A 23120-nucleotide genomic window follows, 5' to 3' on the forward strand; every position below is an offset into this window, starting at 1 on the left:
CTTTTCTTCCTATTCATTGTTCAGTTCAGCATTTTAATAATCTTTTCAGTACTGCTGTTCAAAGAAAACAGGCTATATGAAGCTAAAGAAAATTCTCTAAGTTCAATGGTTTTCAAAGTGAGATAATTTTCCTAGACCTATTTATTAAAAATCCATGCAAAACAAGCACCACAACCAACTGGGTAAACAGCTACAGAAAATTGGAAGCTTAAAAATAAAGCCGTTAAAAACACTTCACTACACACCTTCTCTGTGAAGCCCTTTGTTTCCACTGAAAACCATACTGGAATCCTTGTATAAAAGAAGTTGCCTTCTGGCTATCAATAGCTATACTATCAGTAACTGAGGGATCCAGATGTCTGCAGCGGTTAAAACAAATGTTCAGCGTTGGGTGCTGATTCCGCTTCCCTCCGTGCAAGGTTTTTCACAAAGGCAGCAGAGTAAGAGCGCACATAGCAACAGCACTCACAGCTGATTGGACAGAGGGTGTGCTCAACCTCCCCTGCTCACTAGGTCCACTACAGCTTCCTGTCTACTTGGCAGCACTGTCATGTTTTCTTTGCTCGTCTTATGAACTCAGCTGTGTTTAGGCAACTTGAAAGGAAAGAACAGAAGACTGACAATGGCAAAGTATTCTAGTGTAAGCCCCTAAAATGTGTTTCTTTAGTTGCTTTTAAAACAGAGAAATTCATGAGACAAAAATTTATTTCAGTTAGTGAAATAAATGAAACTGAAGACAAAGAAGGGTTGTGGAGGGAATCAATTACTTCACATTTAAATTAAATCAGGTCTACCAAATGAAACCCTGTGAAAATGTGTAAATAAAAAACTTTACAATAATCAGAATAAAGCATTAACCTCCATATATCTAGAACTATAAAGTATTTTACAACAAACTTCACAAATTCCTAGAAAAGCACAACCTGTTACATATTTAAAATGGGATAGGTCCTGAAATGGTCTCTCCTCAAAAGCATGCAGTACCTTTTAAGAGGGCTAAAGAAACAGGTTACAGACTGACTAGAAAAAGATTCAGAAAGGAAAAATTATCAGTTACTTAATAATCTCTGACAATACAAGATTTAACTAGGTCTTTATAGTAAAATGTCTCTAGACACATAGAACAATGACATTTAGCTTAAATTCATTTACTTTTTGTTATCATAAAATTACCCAGAGATATAAAAGCATAGACTTTTTTTCAGGTTTCAAGTACTGGGCTTCAGTTTACCAGTTCATACTGTCTCCATGAACTTTAACAGCAAAAACCCCTCCCCAGCTTACAAAGTTGTTTGGGACAATCAATGAAAGTAGTAGGGGATGAACAGATGTGATGAATTATAAAAATTTCTCACTTTAGAAGTATTTCCCCTGAACGTCACATCAACTAGGATGGTGGTTTTCAAACGTTTAAAGCAATGGAATTCTTTATTTGCATTCTTCCTATAAAATGCATTATCAGTAGTGGCTCTAGGACTTCTATACAGGAAAGGTTCGTGGGAGTAGGCTGAGGCAGCAGCAGAAGCATGCCGTTTACTACTCAGATCTTTGTTTATCTTGAGTGTCTCGGCATTAGGGAGTGGAGGCTGATAGAAATGTTGGAGTTACTAAAGTGCCCCATGAGCACTATGAGGCTATTTTTTAAGTGAGAAGCCACAAATAGCACGCAATTTCATCTCAGACCCAGAATCCACAAGATTTCTACCCCTGAAGAAGCTTCTAGGATTCCTGGAGTTCTACAGTACAGAAGAAATACAACCTGGAAGAGGTTTATTGCTTTAAAGAAATCTCATTACTTTAAAGAATCTGATCACTGGCTCCACATTTAGCCAGAGGGAGAGCTGCTAAGCCCCCTGAGAAATAACAAGACGTGTTTGGAAACACAATAAGCCTGAGGTAGATGACTCAGAGAAAGAATGGCATGGTAGAGAGAGCAAGGATTTTGGAGGTAGGCCAACCTGTGTTCAAAACAGGAATCTGCCATTACTAACAGTGAGACCACATATAAGATTATTACACCATTATGAGCTTCAGTTTCCTCATCTGTACAACTCCTAATCCAAGACTAGTCACAGGCCCACTGTACTTTTTCCTTAACACTTAGTTCATAGAATGTAGAAAGACTGTTTACAAAATGACTGGTTTAATGAGTCTCCTCCATTACACTGTAAGTGCTTTAAAGGTAGGTACTATATCTACTTGTTTACCTAGCACTATGCCTCATTTATATTTTATACAATATTTGATTTGATTTCACAATCATGGGAGGTGACTAGTACAAGTAGAACATCTTATTTGACCATCTTCATTGTTTAAATAAGGAAATTAGATATAAAATTTACAAGTCACGACTAGAAGTTAAAGGAAATCAAATTTAAAAATTTTTTGGATTAATAAATTTATATTTCAAAATCAACCTTTTTCTATCTCCTATAATATATAATCCCAGGGTTGTTTTGGAATATTTCCTTTCAGTTATAATCCTTCAACTTTAAAATTAAAGGCTAGTGATATCATATATCTATAATATAAATCTATTGATGTCATATAAAAAAAGAATTTACAGAAAAAACATTAAATGTATTTAGTCACAACATGTAATTATAAATGATAAAAGACACTCCAAATAGATGTGCCACCTTAAAAAACTTAAATCCAACTGAGACAGTATTTTATTTAGTGAAATGCTCCCCTCTCTGTTGCTAGTTTTCCAATAAATTTCAGAATAGCACTTCATATATTTTTGAAAAAAGTTTGCTTTTCCCCAATTTGCTCATCTTGGTACACAAAACTAAATAATGAGTATGCTATAAAATGATGGCACATTATCTACTTTGTAAACCTCAAGACTACAAACTAAGAATCTGAATAACATGAATTTCTACACAAGTGTTTGTCCCAAATTCTCAATTCTCAATTCCCAACCATGACAAACCTCCTTCCCCGACTCCTCCAGAACCCACCTAGCATGGTTGTTAAGTATGTTTTCTAAATGGACAGTTCAGGAAACATATCATGCTCCTGCAGGGAAACAAATAGGATAGTAGATCTTTTACAAAAGTTTTAAAAACAAAACTATATATTCCAAATACAAAATGGAAAAATTTCAAATAACTATTTCAGATCATCTATGCTTTCTGTTAACAGAAATAATTGAGATATACTGATAGTAAGATACTTTAAGAGATAATCATGCTATCTTTGAGACTTTCTAAACAAAAAAAATTATTGCAGATAGAAAAAAGAGCCCTTCAAAGGTAATGATTAAATAGCTACTACACATATACACACAAAAATAATTACTAAATATATATTATATATATATTAAATAGCCACTACCTACTGGCCCATGGGCCAGGCATGATGCTAATCCCTTTACATACTCTTCTCAGATCCTCAGGTAGTTGTTATCCCCACAGATTAAAACTGGTACAAAATCCAACCTCATGATTGGAAAGACCCCTTAAGGCAGCAAGACATAATGGAGGAGGAAAGCCACAAATACAAGCCCTTTCCACTTACAGGATGTGTTACCAAATTATTTAACCTGTCTGAATCTATTTCTTTGAAAAGTGGGAATAATCATTTCTCTAAGTGCTATCAACCACCTAGGTGAGTACTTGGGCTCTTAATCTGAAGTCTCCTCTTTCCCTTTGCAGACATCAGGTCTACATGACATAACCATATGTCTGCATACACACACACACACACAAAACAAATAACAGCAGTACATTAGCGTACATTAGTTGTATACAGTATTAATAAAAACGGGAATGAGACAACTCTTGACCAAAGAAAGATTCCTGTGATGCTGATTTTTTTTTAAGTTTCTTAAATAATGTCACATCTAACAACACATGTAACAGCTGAATAACTAATTTGTAATGAAGACTAAGCAATAGTTAAAATTTAACATTAACAGTTTTGGAAAATAGAGAAATTTATGACATCATTAAATCAGTTTTTATTAAAAAACAAAATATGATGTTCAGGTCACTTCAGGGATAAATTAAACCATACATTATAGTGACTGCCATTTACATGAGATTCCCAGTAATCATACTTGCTGCAATGATTACCCACTGACTTGTATTCATTATAACAAAGTACAAATAAACCAAATGGCCAAACAGCAACCCAAATATACCGTTTTAAGAGTTAAACACATTCTTAAAATTAAAATGCTAAAAAGTACCTAAGAGACTTAATTGAGGATCTCATCTTTCAAAAGATTTTGGGTTATGATGACCTAGATTAGTTCCAGGAGTAGTGCCTTGTTTACAAAATCTAAGATCTTGGAAAGAAGAAAATGTTCTAGCCTGTTTTTTGGCATCATTCATACTACATTGTTTAAAATGAGCTAGAACAGGGGTTATTTATAAGCTAAGCTACTAGACAAACACTTCGTCTAACAATATCTTGTACACACATAAGTCAGATTTAATAAGAATCAAGATCATGTATTAAGAATTCACTTTTAATATCCTATATACTTTGTAAATTAATATCACCATCATTACATAAAATGTGTGCAGAGGTGCATATGGGTTTTTCTTTATGCATACTTCTTTTAAAGATATATTATGGGATATTAATCTCCTGCTATTACAAAGAATGCTATGTTTGATTCAATCTTAGATTGAAAACCAATCATACATTTGTATTATAATAAAATAACATTTTATGACAAGTTTTTCCATGAAGATAATGGATCCCATATTTACCTGTCCCTTTGACAACTGCAACTTTGTGAAAAAATATTTTGTAGATGAAGAAACTGAATCATAGAAATTGAGGTAGGTTACCTTGTAACAATCACCTACTCTAGGTTTAATTCCAAGTGTTGTGGTTTTTTCCCACAATTACCTATTACTGATACATGTCATTATCTCTGCTAACAGAGACAGTCATACAAATGACTGATTCTGCAGTTTAAATTCTGGAGAATGTTAACAGAAATCTGGTTGAGTGAAAAAGCTGTATGTGTATTTAGTCAAACTTGTGTAGCTTAAGGAGACTCAATCATTAAGTCCCCAAAGCTTTAATACTGTTTGCTTTGCATTTAACATTTTTAAAAACTTGCTTATTTGAAACTATTTTACGTTGGTTTTCTTCCAAGTGATATGACTAAACTCTTTTGGTTACCTCAAACTCTAGCATGTCTAAAACTGAATTAGTTTTCCTCTGAACAAGAGTCACCATTATTGTCAGTGACATCCTCCCAATTCCCTAAGCTAACAAACTTTGGAGAGAACCTACTCATTGACTGTGTGTTTAGTAAGTGCCTGGCACAACCACTTCACTCAGGTTATGTCATTCTAACAAAGTTATAAAATAGTGTAAAATACTATTACTATCCCAGCTTTAATCAATAAAATGGCAACTCAGAGTAAGTCAGCAACTTAAGCTTACACAGAGAAGGTAACAAAATCAAATCTTGAACACTTTTAGTTCTAAGTGCTAAAACAATCTGTATAATTAATGTGCTATAAAATTAATATAAGGGGTTGAGACTATCATTTTCTTTTTAAATAAAGTAGAGAAAAGAAAAAAATCAGTCATCATTGCTCATAGCAAGATTGGTAAATAACTTGTTTTGGGGCAGGGGTTGATAGGGATGTTGTTATGGGGCAGCAATGTGAAATGTCTAATTGTGGATTGCAGTCAAAAAAATGCTAAGGCCATTGCTCCATCTGACATTGTCTCTCAATTACTACCATCCCTCCCACTGTCTCCAAATAGATACTGGTTTTCATCATATCATATTCAACAAACATGGACTTTGGAAGCACAACAGCTGAAATTAGGTAGAATTGTACTAAATAGAGTTGGAGAAAATAGTCACTAGAGACTTACAGCCAAAATTCACATACATCACAGGCTATCACCACTCAATTCTATAGGCCCTCTTTTACTAGAGGTGACACTACTAAAGACACAGATGTTCAGAGATCCCTAAGGATTCACAATGTACAAATGCTATAACTACTGAATATAGCTTTCTGTGTAGAGGGAAACAATAGTTGTCTTTTCCCTTATATAAATGCTAGAGTCAACCTTTCTATGAGAGCTCTCCATTTTCAATGCAATTTCAGTTTATAAAGTCCTTATTTGAATACCTCAGTAGTTTTTACCATTTTAGACCAGGAAGATTTTAACTGCAGCACCTAAGAGAGGAAACAACAGTAAGACCTCATAAACTGAGCGCCTCAGCTGAAGTTTGCACTTACTGGGAATAATTTTTCATCCTTCATTCACAAAAACAAAACAAACCATCAAACATACATGCTCCCCTCCCATTCAAACTCAAAATATTGGAGACCACCACAAATAGAAAGGGATAGTGGAGGTCAGGCATGGTGGCTCATGCTCGTAATTCCAGACTTTAGGAGGCTGAGATAGGAGGACTGCTTGAGGATAGAGTTTAAGACCAGGCTGGGCAACAGTGAGACCTCGTTTCTAAAAAAAAAAAAAAAAAATTAAAAATCAGCTGGGCATGGTGATGCACACTGTAGTCCCAGCTTCTCAGGGACTGAGGCAGGAGGATTGCTTGCGCCCAGGAATTGGAGGTTGCAGTGAGCCACAATCAAGCCACTGTACTCCAGCCTGGGCAACAGAGCAAGAACCTGTATCAATAAACAAAAAAAGGGAGAGTAGAGTGTACAATTTCTGTAAGTTTGTACATGCCATCTGATAGTCTCTTATTCCTCTGGACCAGCTCCTCTACCCCCAAGTCCCACCTCTTCTAAAACATCACAGGGTAACCTCAGCTTTTGATTCACCTGTTGCCCCAGGAAGAAAGGACTTTGTTTTTTGTTTGTGTTTTTGTTTTTCAAACTACAAGTTTCTGAGGGCAGAGGCCATGTTAGTTCTTGCTCATCACAGTACTTCCAGCACATATGCCAGGCACATTGAAAGTGCTCGGTGAATACTTGTTTCAGTGAACAAGAGAGGGAGAATGGTCCAAATGTCTAAGGTTTTACTATTTCTAACAGTTAAATTCTAAAATGTTGTCATATTTAACCAATAAGACTATATAATCACAACTATATTGCAGAAGGAAATATTCATAAGAATTCATATCACTTTCAAAAAGAACATTTTGTCAAAATATGGGCGTTTGGGAGAAATATTTTAGAAATAGAGCATTTCTAAAACAAAATCCAAGTGTTTTGTACTAAATCAAAACAAGCATCCCATGTTGTCAATCCCTTGATTTCATACAAGGGCCCATGTAAATTACAAAATATTAGATGCAATATCCTACAAAACACAGCTGGGGCAAATCAGCTATTTTAATCTATATTTAAGCTATCTAAGTACAGAATGAAATACCAGTTAATGAAAGACAAGATTTGAGTGCACTAGCAGAACAGTAAAATGACTATTACGGTTATCATAAAATTCATTGTCCACTGAGGTGGGAGGTTTGCTTGAGGCCAGGAGTTCAAGATCATCCTGGCCAACATAGAAAGACCTTGTCTCTAAAAAGAAAAAATATATATATTAAAAAATTAAAGAGTAAAATTCATGATCCAAACAGTGGTAACACATTTAGAGTGAAAGGAGACCATTATGAAATAGGATTGGACACAGGGACAACAGGCATAAACCAGGACCATCCTATGTAGCATTTAACCCAGCCCATTAAAATAGTTAGAACTTAATGGTACAGTTAGAGATATAAAACGGTTGAATATGTTAAATTTTTTAAGCGTGAATTTTGTATTTCATGAAACTCACTGATAAAACCCCAAACATAAAATTATGGTATCTTAGAACTTACACAGTTGTTAAGTAAGCAATAGGCACTTAATTTTTTATCAAGCATCTAATAAATACTAATTCTGTGTCAACTTGTGACAGGTGTGAGGAAAACAGCTGGGAAGAAGTCAGATGTCATCACTGCCCTTGAAGTACAATTATTCTAGTGAAGGAGACAGTATAAAATGAAGAAATGAGGGAAGCACAAACTATCATATAGTAGCTGGCCTTCTTGCAGTTCCTAAAGCATGCCAGACTCCTTCTAAATTCAGGACCTTTGCACATATTCCTTTGGCCTGGGATGTTCCTCCCCCTTACACAACTGGTGCCTTCTCATCCTTTGCTCATTTTCTCAGGGGCCTTACCTAACCATTCTAACCAAAGAGGACTTCTCCTTGCTCTCACTTAGCCACTCTCTTAGCCTTTGTATATTTCCTTCAGCACACTTGGAATGTGTTTATCTTACATATTGATGAGATGCTAATTTATTAAAACAATGATAGGCAAATTTATTATTTATTCAGAATCAAATACTATTTTGCTTTGTTTTTTTGAGACGGAGTTTTGCTTTTGTTGCCCAGGCTGGAGTGCAATGGCTCGATCTTGGTTCACTGCAACCTCCACATCCCAGGTTCAAGCAATTCTCCTGCCTCAGCCTCCCGAGTAGCTGGGATGACAAGCATGGGCCACCATGCCCGGCTAATTTTTTTGTATTTTTAGTAGAAATGGGGTTTCTCCTTGTTGGTAAGGCTGGTCTCGAACTCCTGACCTCAGGTGATCCGCCCGCCTCGGCCTCCCAAAGTGCTGGGATTACAGGTATGAGCCACTGTGCCCGGCCCAAATACTATTTTCTAAGCACCTTATACGGACTACCTCATTTCCTCATTACAATAGCCCTTTAAGTAGGTACTATCACTAGCCTCATTTTTTATACATTGAAACTAAAGAAAAAATATTGTCCTCTATATTTCTAAATAATTAGTTTGTACTATTTCCTGATTTTAAAATTTGACATTTCTAATTTCTTATTTCTTTATATCCATCTCTTTCTTAGCTTCCTAGTTTCAAGGATGAAATGTCTTATTCACTTTGAGTCTACTTATTACCATTCGACTTACTTCTAAGAGTATGCATGTATTACTTTGAGAACAATGTCAAAATATAATCACCTAGTCTGTTCCTTTCCAGTTTCCTGATAAAAGCCAGATGATCATTATTTCATTTCTGGTGCCAGAACCTAGAGGCAACTGTGCTCTGCTAGAGGCTAGAAGTAATACCAAATACAGAAAATACTAAAACAACTAGCAGGGAATTTGAGTTTTACTTTTTTAGTTGGATAGGTTGCTTTTCTCCAGGTCTTATGTTTTCTCAACTGTAAAAATGAAAGAAAGTCACACACTTTAAGGATCTTTCCAACTGTGGTTTCTAGTGACAGAGTGATTTTGTGAGTAATTTCAGAATAACAAAATTATTTTCACATCCTGAACTTTTAAAAGTGGATTTAACATGTACCACTATGTAACCTGAATTTTGTTGTTGTTGTTAGCAACTTAGAGTACCCTGGTAAATACCTAAATTCTGCAGCATAAGCTACTACAAAAGGTACAGGCCAGGGTTAGACTACAACCTCCTGAACCACAGAAGTGTGCCTGCAGAACCTGCATTCAATCAACACAGTAACTACTCAGAGGCACAGGGATGTTCTTTACCTCAATTTCTGAAAAGTTAGTATGCCAACTTAATGAAACACATGCTCAGAGAAACAATATTTAAGAAAGGAGTTATGCCATCAGAAGCCTTAGACCTAGAAGGAACCTCCAAAATGATCTAATCTAATCTCTTATCAGATGAGGCAACTGGTGGTCAAAGAGGTTGGTGATTATTCACACAGATAGTGGCAAACTAAGACTAGGAAACTGAGATTGCTTCTTAGTGCTCTGTCTACCACAATATACTGAACAAACCTCACTCTTACGATCACCATCTTTTTTTTAAAGCTTTAGTGTGAAAGTGTTTATCTGGTTGGGGAGAGAAGAAGATACATCTCTACTCCTAACACAGCTAGGAAAGCTTATCAGTATCATGGGGACTTCCTTCATTCTCAGACCTTACATGAAGCTGAAGGGTATGAAAGCTTCTAATAATTCAAACTTCTGCCAGCAATTATCTGGAATGAGAAATGGAATCTCCAGTTTTACTCTGTATTTTTCTTCCATTTGTTATAACACACAGCTATTTTAAAATAAATAGTGCAGCTTACTACTCTGACAAAAAGAGTATTATAAAACAATAGATACAGTATTGTTAGTATTGTGTACCATGTTAACATTCCCAAGAATTTTTGTAAAATAAAACACAAATCCTTCATATATTATAAACAAAGAATGCTGGCAAAGGGAAAAATAAATGGAGAAGAAAAAGATTTAGCTAACAGTAGATGCGTGTTAGGTATTTTTTATAACAGCAGGCCATAATGTAATTTTGAGAGCTAAAAACTGATTTTAAGACTGTCTGATACTAGCAAATGAATGAGACTCAAACTCCTTATAGCTTAACATTCAAAACTCTAATCTCGCCCTATTCCAAAGCAACCCTTCCCATTCACATTAGTCTGTCTGTCGTCCATTAAACATCGGAATTCTATCTTCACACCTTAACTCATTCCCTCTGATCAGAATGTTCTTCCTTCCATTCCCTTCCCTGCCCCAATCTCTAAATTTTTATCTATCCAAATCATATCAGTTTTTTAAGGATCAACTCAGCTGCTGTCTCTGCTAAGACAGTCCCAGCCCTAAATTAACTTCTCCAGCTGGAATTAATCATTCCCTATGACCTTTGATAAACATTACTTTTATCATTCATTCAGTTCTCAAATGTCCTGCATTATACTTATCTTCTTTCTTGGATTACATTTTCTATAGGGCAGAGAACATAATACATATCTCAGAGGTCATACCACAGAATGGTTCATCAATAAATACTACTGAATGAAAAGAAAAAATTTAGCCCAATGATCATGTGCACAAAACCATCACTTTTTTCAGATTACCTAATTGTTGCAAGACAAACTAAAATTAAGAGTTGTACATATCGTTAAGATGACACATATTACATGAATTTAACTATTTAATCAAAACTTTTTTTTTTTGAGACAAGGTTTCACTCTGTCGCCCAGGCTAGAGTGCAATGGCTTTATCATAGCTCACTACAGCCTTAAATCCTCAGCTCAAGTGGTGATCCTCCCATCTCAGCATCCCAAGAGCTGGGACTATAGGCGTGCACCAACAAGCCCAGCTAATTTTTATTTTTAAGTTTTTTTGGTACAGATGGGGTCTCCCTATGTCATACAGGTTCGTCTTGAACTCCTAGGCTCAAGCAATCCTCCCACCTCGGTAACCAAAACTTTCCTTAGTGAGATATCAAAGAAGTTGGGAAATATTATAGTTGAAATAGATACACGTATCTACATAAAATGAATGCCACAAAAACTCAAATTCATTGCACAGCAAATTTGAATTCTATCCATCCAGAGCAGGCATAAGTTTCTCTTTTTATCCAAGATTAGAGTAAGCTGAAACACTGTTGAATCAACAACAAAGGAAATCGATGCCAGAGTTTAACTTCACAGAAGGCCACTCTGCCTTGTGCTCCTTACTAAAGTAGGAAACCATGGATTGACAGCATCTGCAGTTGAGCACAACTGTCATGACAGCAAATTCTCATATAATTACACAGCACTAAAGACTTTAGACATTATCCCCCACAGATTTTCTAGATGTAAGTACTACTGTTAGTAAACTTTCTTATAGTTATAGTTCTAGAATCCTAGTTGGAAAAAGTAGATTTAGGGGATACTGGCCCTGTATCCTCAGCGTGACTTGTTTTCATAGAAAGCTGGTGCCCACCTTGTGCCCAGGCACTGAGCTGGATGCTAACATGTACTACGTCTTTCAATCCTCGCAGAAACCTTGAGAAAAGAATTGCTATTCCCATTTTTACAGATTTCCGGGCAATTAAGACATAGAGAGTTTAACTTTCCTAAACTCACCCAGCTAGTAAGTAATGATGCTGATGTTTGAACAATGAGTTGTCCAGCTCCAAACCCATGTTCTTTCCACTGCCCTAACTGCCACACAACAATTCCTGAAAGTCAAATCAAGAATACCATCTAGAGTGTGGGCATGGTGGCTCACGCCTCAGCACTTGGGGAAGCTGAGGCAGGAGGACTGCTCAAGGACAGGAGTTCCAGACCTCAGCAACATAACAAGACCTGTCTCTACAAAAAATTTAAAAGTTACCTGGGCAGGGTGGTGTGCGCCTGTAGTTTTAGTTGCCTGGGAGGCTGAGGTGGAAGGATTACTTGAGCCCAGGAGTTCAAGGGTGTAGTGACCTATGATCATGCCACTGCACTGCAGCTCGGGCAACAGAGTGAAACCCTATCTCTGGGTGGGGGAGGGGGGTGCAGGGGAAGGAATACCAGCCAGAAATTGACCAAAAGAAAAATCTATTGGAACAGAAAACCAAATATTGCATGTTCTTACTTGTAAGTGGGAGTAAACACTGAGTATACATGGACATAAAAGTGGGGACAACAGACACTGGGGACTACAAGGGGAATGGAGGGAGGCAGGTGCAGACTGAAAAACTACCTGTGGGTACTATGCTCACCACCTGGGTGATGGGATCATCTGTATCCCAAAACCCAAGCATCACAAAATACACTCATGTAATGAATCTGCACGTGTACCCCCTGAATCTAAAATAAAAGTTGAAATTATGGGGGTGAGGGGAGACTGAAGATTTCAGTTAGAGTTTAGGTTGGGCATATAATGTTGGAGAATGAAAAGATGTCTACTATTTGTACGTGAAGGAAAACAAGATACAAATCAGATAGTAATTAGCCATTTTCTTTCAAGAATATCTATAATGTGAAATCAAATTTAGAATCGTTTGTGTGAGTTTTGCTCATACACTAAAGCTAACAAGAGTGTCAGGTAGGGGAAAAACTATTTTTATTCTCATATACTGTTGGTGACCAAAAATTGGTACTTTTTTACCATAATCAAAAAGTGTGATTTTATAATAATCAAAAAATGTTTGTATATACTTTGATCAAGTAATTCTACTTTTAGAACTTTGTCTGGAAAAAATAAGGAAATACACCAGGATTTAAATTACAAGAATGTTTGTTACAGTGCTGTTTGTATTTGCCAAAACTTGGAGCTTAAGTATCCAACAAAAAGATTGTACACATGAAAATGGTTAGGATGATAAATTTTATGTTATCTACATTTTACCACAGTTAAAAATTAAAACATTAAGAAGTATAAATTGGCCAAATAACACAGGCAAGCAAAAGTTAGCTATATAACCATTAAAGATACTATAATGGAAGAATAATGACATGAAAATACACAAATTATATTAGGTAAAAAATAGTTTGCTAAATAGTATATATGGTTTAATTAAAAAATATATTATTAATATGTACATACATTTATAGACTAGAAGGATACACACACTCACACCCCCAAAACGTGAACTGTCTAATCACAGAATAGGAGCATTACTATTATTTTGTCCCTTTCTTTTAGCTTATCTATATTTTGTACTTCTTTGACAGACTCATATTACTAGTGTAATTTTTAAGAGGATAGAAGATTGAAGGATGTTAATGTCTTAGTTTAGGGAAGCAATATATCTGAGGTCATGATTCCTCAAACCACAAACACTACATTAGCAAGAGACATTGCCAAAGGAGTCAAGAATTTTTCTAGTTGCCCCCCAGACTCACACACAGTACCCTGATGACTTATTCATCTGTATGTTTCCAGAACCTCGCACAATAGCTGATATGTAAACATAAATGCTTAGAGAATGAACAGCTGCTTATATTTACATAGCACTCTATCTTGTATATAGGCAGTTCATGTATATCATCTCATTTGATCCCCCAATAACCTTGTGAAGTGGGCATAAACATTCCCATTTAGAAGCAAAAAACTGACAGTGGCGAATTAGATCTTAGGGTTACTAAACTAACACATCTCAGAAAAGAGAATGCATAAAGTTTTCAAGTAATAAGTTTTATGCTACACCACAAAGATATTAAAATGCATGCAAGTGTTCATTCAACAGTAAACATTTATTGAAGAGTCTCTAAATGCCAGGTACCTGTCTGTGTATGGGGAAATGCAGCAGTGAACAAATGCCACTAAATCCCATCCCTGCCCTCATGAAGCTTATATTCCTGTTGGGGAGAGGAGAAAAGAAACAGAACATCAGGTTAAACAATGTTAAGGACTATGAGGAAGAGTAATGAAGAGTAAAGGGAGAATAAATTAGTTGTACTCTTCGAAGGATGGTCTGAGAAAGCTTCCTTGATGGCACAAAGTCAAGTTAAAAAAAAAAAAAAGGAGCCATGAGACTTATATTCTGAGAGAAGACATCAAATATAAAGGCCCCAAGGTGTCAAATGTGCTTGTAGTAACTAAAGAATAATAAGACCAATATGGTTAGACTGCAGGGAACCTTGGAAATCACTAGGAAATGAGGTCAGTCAGCCTGAGACTTTAGGTTTAAAAATATAATTCTTTAATGTGTTATCGATGAATAAAATCTGGAATTTCAACAACATTCACTTTTCTCTTTAATCCATTTTGTCCAAATAATATTTAAAAGCTAGAGGAAAAATCAACTAAAATATTACTTAGCTGTTCTATTTACATGATCTAATTTTTTATCATATTCTTATGGTGTACTCCAAAACTTTTGTAAATGTTGTCTAACATCAGGGTCTAACTCAATTTCTGTAAAAGGAAGCAATGCACAACTTTAAAAGGCAATATGACTAAAGATGTTATTGGAACAACAAGGAAAACATGAGTATAAACTGTACATTAGATATTAATACTATGAAAAGTATTAGATTTCTTGAATGTAGTAACTGTATTGCAGGTATACAGAAGAATACTTTTATTTTTAGAAGACACATGCAGCGGTGTGGTGGTAAATGTTTAACAACTGGCTCAGAAAGGAAAAAAGGCCTTGGTTTGTAGCACTGCCAGTTTCCATGGTATAAATACCGTTACCATGGCTGATTTCAAGTAACCAACTAGGTGTAGAGTTGAAATGAAATGTACACAATCAGCTTTTGCAAGCCAGTACCTGCCGGCTCTAGCACACTGCTGGAGACATGTAGTATGTGGGGCTGAAGTGTCAAGATGTCTGCAACTTATACAAGTGGCCAACAGGTATATGAAGACATGTTCAACATTACTAATAACCAGAGAAATGCAAATCAAAACCACAATGAGATACAACCTTACTCAGGTTAGAACGGCTGGAGACAAAGAAAACAAACATTGGCAAGGATGTGGAGAAAAGGGGAACAGTTACACATGGTTGAGACTCTAAGTTATTACAGCCATTACGGAAAACAGGACAGAGGTTCCTCAACATATCAGAGATAGAACTACCATATCATCCAGCAATTCCACTACTGAGCATATATATCCAAAGGAAATGAAATCAGCATGTTGAAGAGATATCTGTACTCCCATATTTATTGCAGTACTATTCACAGTAGCCAAGATATGGAATCAATCTCTGTCCATAAAGAAAATGTGGTACACACACACGTGCATACACATAATGGAATACTATAGAGCCACAAAAGGAATAAAATACTGTCATTTGCAACAACATAAATGAACCTGGAGGACATCGTGTTCAGTGAAATCAGCCAGACACAGAAAGACAAATCCTGCAAGATCTCACTTTTGTGGAATCTTTAAAAAAGCTGTTTTCATAGAAGCAGCAAGTAGAACAGTGGTTTCCAGAAACCGGGGAAGGCAAAGGAGAGAATAGAGAGAGGTTGATCAACAGATAGAAAGTTACAATTAGATAGGAGGAATAAATTCTGGTGTTCTACTGCATAGTAGGATGACTGAGGATAACCCTAAACTATTGTATATTACAAAATAGCTAGAAGAGGCTTTTGAATGTTCCCACCACAAGGAAATGATAAATGCATGAGGTGAGAGATATGCTGAATACCCTGATTTAATTATTACACAACACATATATGTATTGGAACATCATATTGGACCTCATAAATATATACAATTGCAATGTGTCAACTGAAAAAAGTAGCAGTTTGAAATAATAAAAAGGCTTTGCATTAAAAATAGAAAAAATAGACAACAAAACTCCATGTCTATCCATCCCACCCACCTATCCCACCTACTTATATGGAGATACAACAAAAGTTGTAAAATGTTAACAATTAATCTATGAAAAGGAAAATGGATGTTAATCGTAGTATTTCAACTCCTCAGTGGGTTTGAAATTTTTAATTATAATAATGGTAGAGCAAGCAAAGTATGGTAACTTTGAGAAACCCTATGGTCAGTTCTTTTATAAAATGAATAATAATTTTTTGTATATCAGCATCCTTCTGTCAAACATACCAAATATAATACAGACCTTTAAAGTTATTTTAAGACCAAAACAAACAAAAAGAAGTTTGTCAATATCAAGGGCTAAAATTGTACATTCTCTTACTGTTAAAAATTTAAGTAGAAATGGCCAACTAGATAATGATCTCTCTCACAAACCATGATCTCTCTTCACAAAAGAAAATTGCTAATGTGATGGAAAATGTAAATGCATTTTCTAGATGTTAGGATAAAGTTTTATAAATAGCCTAATTTCAGATACTGATGCTAAATTAATTCCATTCAGGAATATACATTTGGTTGAGTGGGAAACCAAAATATGAAAACTTTGAATATTAATTTGTTTATTCCCAAATACAGATTGGTCATGTTCCCAAAAGGGATATGTTTAAGTTTGACCATTATTTAGGCTTAAATATTACTGACAAGCAACATAAGTTATGATTAGATTCCCAGAAGAGTCTACCAAAGGTTTCTTAACCTATAATGGCCATCTTGCAGCATCATGGAACAAATCTAAATTCTGGGTCACAGAAGCAGAAGGCCCGTGCTCCAAGCACTGTATCAATCCTAGGTAATACTCTGAAATAAAGAAAAAAGCAATTTTGGGCAACATCTCACCGCTCTGTATTTTCCATCAGCCTCTTTCTAGTTCCCACATCTGCCTCACTCTCCGCCCTGATGCTGCTCTAAACCTCATTATGGTCTACTATCACCCAGAAACAGTGGGTTGTGTTCCGAATTACCTACTTTCCCTCTACCATTGCATTTGCATTAAAGATTGGGTAGTTCAATGCTGGTTTTGATTTTTTTCTATGTGGTTGTATATTTCAGAAGACAAAGTTGAAAGTGACATAATAAGTGTCCATTGATCTTTTTATGCTTGTTACAACTAGTTTTCAAAACAGAGTTCTGAAACACTCATTTCCTCAGTGCAGCTGTTCCAAGTTGTGTATTCTTGTTAGCAAAGGAAACCACTCAGCAATCCCTACCCAGTGCTAGGCATATGTTAAGTGCCAAACCATATGTTCTCAGTTTACCTTTCCCACAAGGCTTAAGGTTGATGGTATTAGAGCAAAAAGACAAAACCGTTGTTCAGAAAGGCTGTGTAATTTTTTCAAGGTCATTTGGCTGGTAAGTGCCGAAGTTAGAATTTCAATCTAAATCCGATCCTAAAAGCTTAGTGTCTTAACTTTTCTTGCATTATAGTACGCTGCTAAAAGGAAACCATTTAAACTAAAATATGACCATCATTTCAACCATCCTTGAAAAATGTATAACTAAGTATACATTTATTAATCCAAGTGAATCTCTAGTTTGGTATAATTTCTGTCAGGATAGCAAGAGGAAACTAAAAGTTATAAAATCCTCATACTGTGTGAATAGCACCAACTAAGATGCAGCTGGCTGTGTTTGGGAAGACCTGGCCCTTTGGTCATCTACACAAATAATCCTGCCCACAGAGTAAATTAGTCCACATTTATATAGCATTTCACAGCTTACTATGTTCTTTGACACATTATCTTAGTTGAAGCTCTCAAGCAACACCCTTGGCCAGCTACATCTTCCAGATAAGAAAACAGGTTTGGGACTTAGTCCAAGAATGGGTCCCAAATCTAAACTATAAATCCTTTGAGTTTTTTTCCTATTACTCTATCCGACTTGTACTTTCTTATACTCATAAACCTGAGGTTTACCAATTTGAACATACAGACATTCTCCCTCTCTCTCAGAAATAGCAACAGGAGCAAATTCAGCACAGTGGGGTGGACGTCAGAGAGTTTCTAGCAAATGTTTATGCATGAATCATCTGTTAGTCAGATGTATATAAACTGGAAACCATTGTCACCAAACGGCTTTTGCCTACTTTGAAGATATTTTATAGTGTTTTAATTCCATAAGATATGATTAATTAAGAAATATAATCTTTATTTTATTTATTTTTTTTTTGAGACTGAGTCTTGCTCTGTCGCCCAGGCTGGAGTGCAGGGGCGTGATCTCGGCTCACAGCAAGCTCCGCCTCCCAGGTTCACTCCATTCACCTGCCTCAGCCTCCTGAGTAGCTGAGACTATAGGTGCCCGCCACCACGCCTGGCTAATTTTTTTTTTTATTTTTAGTAGAGATGGGGTTTCACCATGTTAGCCAGGATAATCTCGATCTCCTGACCTCATGATCCACCCGCCTCGGCCTCCCAAAGTGCTGGGATTACAGGCGTGAGCCACCGTGCCTAGCGAAATATAACCTTTATTTAAGTAAGTTATGGACAGTATCCTTCGATGTATTTCCAAAAAATTGTGTATAAAATTGTGATAAGAACCTAACAGTCATTAACTCAAACCAATCCCTAAATTGGCAGAATTTCAGCTGGTATCAGTAAAACAGTCAAAGATTGCTACCCAGCTGCTCCTATTCCTATCTGCTCCACAAACACTGAGACATACAAGTCTTCTTTCATTTAACAAATACGTATTAAACACCTATGCACCTACCATGTACAAGACTGCTTACTAAATGATGGGAATACAGGTGTGAATAAGAGACAAGGTTTCTGGACTCATAAAACTTAAAATCTAGCTGTAGAGACAGACAATAAACAAAAGAAATTACAAAATGTTGTCAATGCTATGAAGGAAATACGGGCTGCTCAGACACAGAATAACAAGGGATATCTCATTTAATAAATTACAGCAATTAACATTCACTGAGCACTTTAGATAGGGTAGTGACAGAAAACCTCTCTGAAAAAATGACAGTTAAGTTCTATTACAAAAGAATGACATGGAGCCGCCAATGTGATGACTGGGGAGAAAGGCTTTCTAGGCAGCAGGAATTGCGCATACAAGATCCTGAGTGGTAATTAAAAACCTAAAAGGCAGTTAGTGGGGCTGGATATGGTAAACAAGGGGAAGAGATGAGTATCTTTTACATGGAAAGGGAAATATGAGAAATCTCAACTCAAATTATTACTAGGAATTGTGGTATTACACACGGGCTCTTAGTCTAATATTTTTGATTATCTACTGGCATTTTTTACCTATTCTATCCTGTTTTACTTAAGTAAGAGTCTGGGCCAGGTGCAATGCCTCACACCTGTAATCCCAGCACTTTGAGAGGCCAAGGCAGGAGGATTGCTTGAGCCCATGAGAGTGAGAACAGCCTGGGCAACATAGTGAGACCCCATCTCTCAAAATAAATAAATAAATAAATAATAAGACAATTAGCCAGGCATAGTGGTGTGCACCTGTAGTCCCAGCTACTCTGGAGGTTTAAACAGGATGATCTCTTGATCCCAGGAGTTGGAGGCTACAGTGAATTATGATTGCACCACTGTACTCCAGTCTGAGTGACAGAGTAAGACCCTGCCTCATGAAAAAGAAAAAGTCTAACGTGAAGAGCTATTCTGATTTTTCACCTATTTGAGCAAAGACAGAATTAACTATTAACAAATTGACTTTGGTTTACCTACTAAGAAGTACTGTTTCCAAGTACTACAATTTTGCCTTTTCATTATCGAAAAAAAAATCAGTATTATTAGTCTGAGTTTAATATTTCCAGTTTTTAAAATCCCCAGCCTCAAAAAGGGTGAAAACATTTTCATAATTAGATCCAAAGGCGAGAAAGGCAAAAGAATAAATATAAATATTCTTTAACAACTAATTTTTTTCTACATTTGTTCACAACGCAGAATGCTCAGACCCCATGGGTTTCTTCAGTTCTTGAAGGGAAAATCAATTTTTAAGTCACTCTCCTTATATACACATTTGCCTCTCAGTTCTGCCTTCCAATTATCTTTTTTTCTCATTCTTCAAAGAAATGACAGAGTTTAGTCCACTGAATCATTTCCTTCTTACTGGATGACAGGCAAAAACACAGACGGGGTATTTCTATGTCAACCCCTATAGTATCTGAATCTCAGAAGTTGTATCAAGCCAGTGATTATTTGACAGCTACTGATGTCAAGACTCATCAACATAAATGGATGAAAGACCAACAGTAGCCAGCTTTTAACTTGAGATCACAGTGAATATACAAAACATGCAGCTGAATTAGCCCCCTTCTTTTGTCTTCCTCAGCTTTCACTGACTGGCTTCTTCTTTAGAAAATGTCCAAAAATAATAGTTTATATTTGAATGCTAAGTGTCAGCCACTGTTTTAAGCACATCACATACATTAATTTAATCCTCAAAATAACCATGAGCTGAGGTACTATTACTTTCCCTATTGTAAAGATAAAAGCTGAGGCAGAGAGGATACGCAGCTTTCCAAGATCACAATACTTACCAAATACCTGTTTTGAGTTTTCCTCAAGTATTTTTAAACCACTTTGGTCGCAAAATCTTATGGTATTTTAACATTAGTTACTGCTACCAGTCCGGGAGCCTAAGAGCATATGCTCAATATGCTCAAGTTCACTTCACATTTAAGCATGCCCTTTTATTAGCTGTGTAACCTTGGGTAAGTTACCAAACTTCTCTCTGTGACTCAGTTTCATTTATCCATAAAACAGAGATGACAACAGCATCTATTTCCTTGAGTATCTGTGAGGATTAAATGAGTTATATATGTGAAGTACTTAAGACAGTGGCTGGCACATACTATGAACAAGTATTAACTATTGTTATTCATACTATCACCACCACCTCTACCTGGGAATTTAGCAAAAGGCTGCTTTATTTTATCTAGTCAATATTTCTTCTCCAACATCTGCCATTTCTTTTGTTTGACTTACATCAACTAACAATGAACTATTCTTAGCAAGCAATGCACCTAATTGCTTTGCTACATTTTTCTAGTCCTTAACACTTCTTTCCTCCTATTTCACCTGCCTAGGAGTGAATTGTTTGAGGTTAACAGGGTTGCAATATGCTACAGTTAAGTTCATAAACCACTGGAATTCTAAGGCTAATGTCTAAATTTGTAATATAGCCAATATGGAGGAAAAAACTAAGCACTTCTCTGTTTTAACCTCAAAAACAAAAACCCCAAAATAGTGTGGTGTTTTGTTTGTGGAACACATTTTGTACTAATAGTTTTAACTTAAAGATCAATAGCCTACAATGTTTTTGAATATGAATTGTAACAGTAGATTTAAATTACTAATTTATTGATGATTTATTTTATAGGTCTTAATCTTTCATAGCAGTTTTGATAAGCTCAGATATCAAAAATACAAAATTAGAAATACATTTAGAACATAACCTAATATGTTTTTAATTACTTCTACACTAAGACCACATTTATTTTTAAATAGAGATAGGGTCTTGTTATGTTGCCCAGGGTGGTCTTGAACTCAAGGTGGTCTCGGTCTCAAGCTCAAGCTATCAACCCGCCTCAGCCTCCCAAAGTGCTGGGATTACAGGCATGAGTCACCGCAACAGGCCATGGACCACACTTTAGACTTCTCTTGAAACACCAGGTATTCAATATACACACAGATCTAGAACCAGGTCCAAACTTGTACATCCCTGAGTCAAAGGTGGAATAACATTAAATTTTCCAGCTGCCCAGCTCTAGTCAGCTGTTAACATCACTTAAAAATCTATTTATTCCAGAAAGCTTAGTCCACCCATGTCATCCTTGACATATAGAAATCATAACTGTAATAGCAAATGACAATATAAAGAAACACATTATACATATACTGCAAGTATCCTTCTGTAGTTTTTATATTTTCTCAGATAACTATATATTGAAAAATTATTAATCTGCTCGAGCCTTAGGTTGAACACTATGAATGCAAAACAAAACAAAATAGCGTTAGGTTATTAAACATTTCATTATTTCTTCTGTTGAGTGTATCTTATAACTGACCAATATATAAGCATCTATAGTGTTTATTTCGCATAATACATGCTATTATTTATTTAATATCTGCTATGTGCCAAGCACTGTCATATTTCATTCTAACTGTGAGAAGTTGGAATTATTCCCATTTTACAGATTAGGAAACTGAGACTCTTAGAGGTTATGTGATGAAGATTAGAGAGCAAGCAAATAATGGAACAAGTATAAAAACACAAAAGCTTGTGCTAAAGACAACATCTAAGACTCATCTTTGGCAGTGTTACCCAAGTAATGTTATATTATTGTTTAAAATTAAATTTTTTACCTTTACAGTGAAATACTATCGACTATTGTGAAATGTAGCTATCATGCTATACCATAACATCTTATTTGAAAATATAGTAGAAACTCCTGATCTTCAGATAATTTTTTCTATTGGCTATCAGTTTGTTTTTACGGAGGGTACAGAGAGCAGAATTGACCAATGCTCCCCATACCTTCCATAAAAACAGACAGTCAATAGAAAAAGAATTAAGCTTTTTTTCCTGACCCCCACCTTAGACTTTTACTGTTAGCCAACCAACTATCACACCCAATCATGTAGGATAAGAGGCTGTTGTATTTATTTAGAAACTTTAACTCTTTGACGTACAGCTGTCTCCCATGAAACTAGTATCTGAGTCTCTACATTAAAATTCACACTTTACTCACATTCTGAATGAGTAGCTGAGAAGTTCTCCTATTTATGTTCATCTTATAGAAAACTTAGTGTTAAGTACAGTTATCTAATTCCCAGTTTAGAGACTAAAAGCAGGAAAATTAAAAGGTGGCAAGGATAAATATATTAACAAAAACTATTGACATCCAGGGAACATAAAAATCAGAATAAAAAAGATAGGCTGAGATAGTTTAAACTAGAGACAAAAAAAAATCTCAAACCAGAAGCATGAACATTTTAAAAGTGTCTCCATATATCATGATTACAACTGAAAATATTTTGACATTTAAAAAGTTTCAATTATCCAGAAAAGTAATTTATATAGGATAGTTCTTTAGATACCAATGTAGTTAAAAAAAAAAAAAAAAAAAAAAAGAAGTGTTGTCCATAACTG

General features: G+C 35.7%; 1 protein-coding gene across 8 annotated transcripts in view; it reads right to left on the bottom strand.

Moving 5' to 3' along the window:
* The window catches only part of ATOSA (atos homolog A), a 127825-nt gene that overhangs the window by 71036 nt on the left and 33669 nt on the right, over positions 1-23120 (bottom strand). Inside the window, exon 1 of one of the 8 annotated variants that reach the window (XR_005244329.2) lies at positions 246-6429. The exons of 5 other annotated variants lie outside the window; for them this stretch is intronic. Coding sequence is in view for 2 of the 3 variants with exons in the window: in XM_008016561.3 (XP_008014752.1) it covers positions 246-282 (37 nt within the window). In the remaining variant the exon portion in view is untranslated. Of the gene's footprint in view, positions 1-245; positions 6430-23120 lie in introns of those variants that run through there. 2 more of the 8 variants (XM_008016561.3, XM_008016555.3) reach the window with 2 other exon arrangements.

The sequence above is a fragment of the Chlorocebus sabaeus genome, chromosome 26, assembly GCF_047675955.1.
Source record: "Chlorocebus sabaeus isolate Y175 chromosome 26, mChlSab1.0.hap1, whole genome shotgun sequence".
Taxonomy (NCBI): domain Eukaryota; kingdom Metazoa; phylum Chordata; class Mammalia; order Primates; family Cercopithecidae; genus Chlorocebus; species Chlorocebus sabaeus.